The sequence below is a fragment of the Protobothrops mucrosquamatus genome, unplaced genomic scaffold, assembly GCF_001527695.2.
Source record: "Protobothrops mucrosquamatus isolate PMUCROS unplaced genomic scaffold, P.Mucros_1.0 scaffold5014, whole genome shotgun sequence".
Lineage (NCBI taxonomy): Eukaryota > Metazoa > Chordata > Lepidosauria > Squamata > Viperidae > Protobothrops > Protobothrops mucrosquamatus.
Genome location: NW_015390891.1, coordinates 1 through 1,721, shown reverse-complemented (window position 1 = coordinate 1,721; position 1,721 = coordinate 1). Strand labels below are relative to the sequence as shown.

The 1,721-nt window shown below is 38.0% G+C and overlaps 1 protein-coding gene across 1 annotated transcript in view; it reads left to right on the top strand.

Annotated features, from left to right (window-relative positions):
• LOC107299491 (DNA-dependent protein kinase catalytic subunit-like) overlaps nt 1-1,688 on the top strand; it is a gene marked incomplete at both ends in the record, with an annotated part of 30,406 nt that extends 28,718 nt beyond the window's left edge. The window contains one exon of the mRNA XM_015828846.1: nt 1,596-1,688. Coding sequence (XP_015684332.1) covers nt 1,596-1,688 — 93 coding nt within the window. The remainder of the gene's footprint in view (nt 1-1,595) is intronic.
• Nucleotides 1,689-1,721: the final 33 nt, after the last annotated feature.

The following is a 1,721-nucleotide window of genomic DNA, read 5'->3' as shown; positions in this document are numbered from 1 at the left end:
GTTGGCGACCCCCAGGGGGAGAGCCTTCTCTGTCGGAGCGCCCACCCTCTGGAACGAGCTGCCCCCAGAGATCCGGGTGATTCCGGATCTCCCCTCCTTCCGCCGCGCCCTCAAGACTTGGCTGTTTCAGCAGGCAGGACTGGCCTAGGGGTATTTTAATTGGTTTTAACAAAATTTTAATAGAGCGGCCAATTCAAATTTTTATTTTTAATTATTTTAGATTTGTATTTGGTATTTATGTGGGATTGTTTTAAACTGGCTGTAAGCCGCCCTGAGTCCTCCGGGAGAAGGGCGGGGTATAAATGAAATAAATAAATAAATAAAATAAATAAATAAAATAAAAATAAAAAGCAGTGGGCATCAAAATTTATAAGGTTACTGTTATTCCATAGGGTGGATATGATGATAGAGAAGGCATATCTCCTAGGTTCTATTAGATCAGCGGTCCCCAACCTTTCCAACTTTGTGGACCACCAATGATGGCAGCAGGGAGACGAGGGTATGGTTCCATGCAAGCAGCAGGTGTGGAAGTGGAGCTGTGTGCGCGTGCCCGCTGCTTGCTCAGCCTGGTTCCGGATGGACCACAGCCCTGGGGTTGGGGACTCCTGTATTAAATAATACTTAAGTAATGGTATTGGAGCATGTCAACTATCAGATCTTATGAGACAAATAGCAGTAATTGGATATAAGCAATCTTGCACAGGACTGGATACTGTGCCAAAAGGTCCAGCATCTTGGATTGTACCTGGAAGTCCACATTCAATCTGTATTTTGTAAAGTAGTGATGTTGCATGTTGTCTCAGGCTGTACCATAAATACCTGCATGGTACTGTGATGTACCCATAACTACCTGTATTGCCGTATCCTCAACCAGATGTAGCTTCAAGCCTCATATAGAGCATATTGCAGTAATCTAGGTATAAGGTAGGTAAGGCATGAGTGAATAAGACTTTCTGATTTAGGAATGATACTATGGGCACATAAGATAGATTTAAGATACATTTGTGGTATAGCTTGGGTGGAATTATAATAGTAAAAGAGTATTGTGTCATTTTAAAAATGTCTTCATATTCTACATTGCCTTTGTTGACTGCCTTCTGAAATTCAGGCCAACGCCTTTTGTAATTTTTCTGGCACTGTCCTGAATGAGCTGAATTAATTTACTGATTAAAGAACTCCATGGTGTTTATTTGCAAGCCCAGAGAAATATATTTTTGCCCCACATGAAGATGATAATATCATGAGCAGTTTGTTGAAACTATGCCCACTAGTTGTCATTGGGCATGCTGAAGATACTGTTAGAATATAGTAGAACTATTACCCCTCAGCTATCTTTAATAAATGTCATAGGTGTTCTTGAAAATTTGATCCAGTTATTATCTATAAACATATAGCTTACATAATACACTTTAAATAGATTCTTTAACTTTTGAAAAATTGTACAAAAATGAAATGTAGATTGAACAAAAATATTATTTCAGGGGGGTTCACAGAGAGATGGTATATTTAAGGATAAATCTTAAAAATAAATGTAAATGATAAATTTTTCAAATTAAAAGTACTTGTCTATCTCATTTTTATCTTATTATTTCTAGCTGCTTGAGAAAGAGCTGCTTAATGAGAATCTAATAAAACTTGTTGTGAAAACTATTTGTGACCCCAAAAGTGTAGGCTTTAATATAGCTGATGTACAAATTATGGAAAATCTACCAAATATTTGC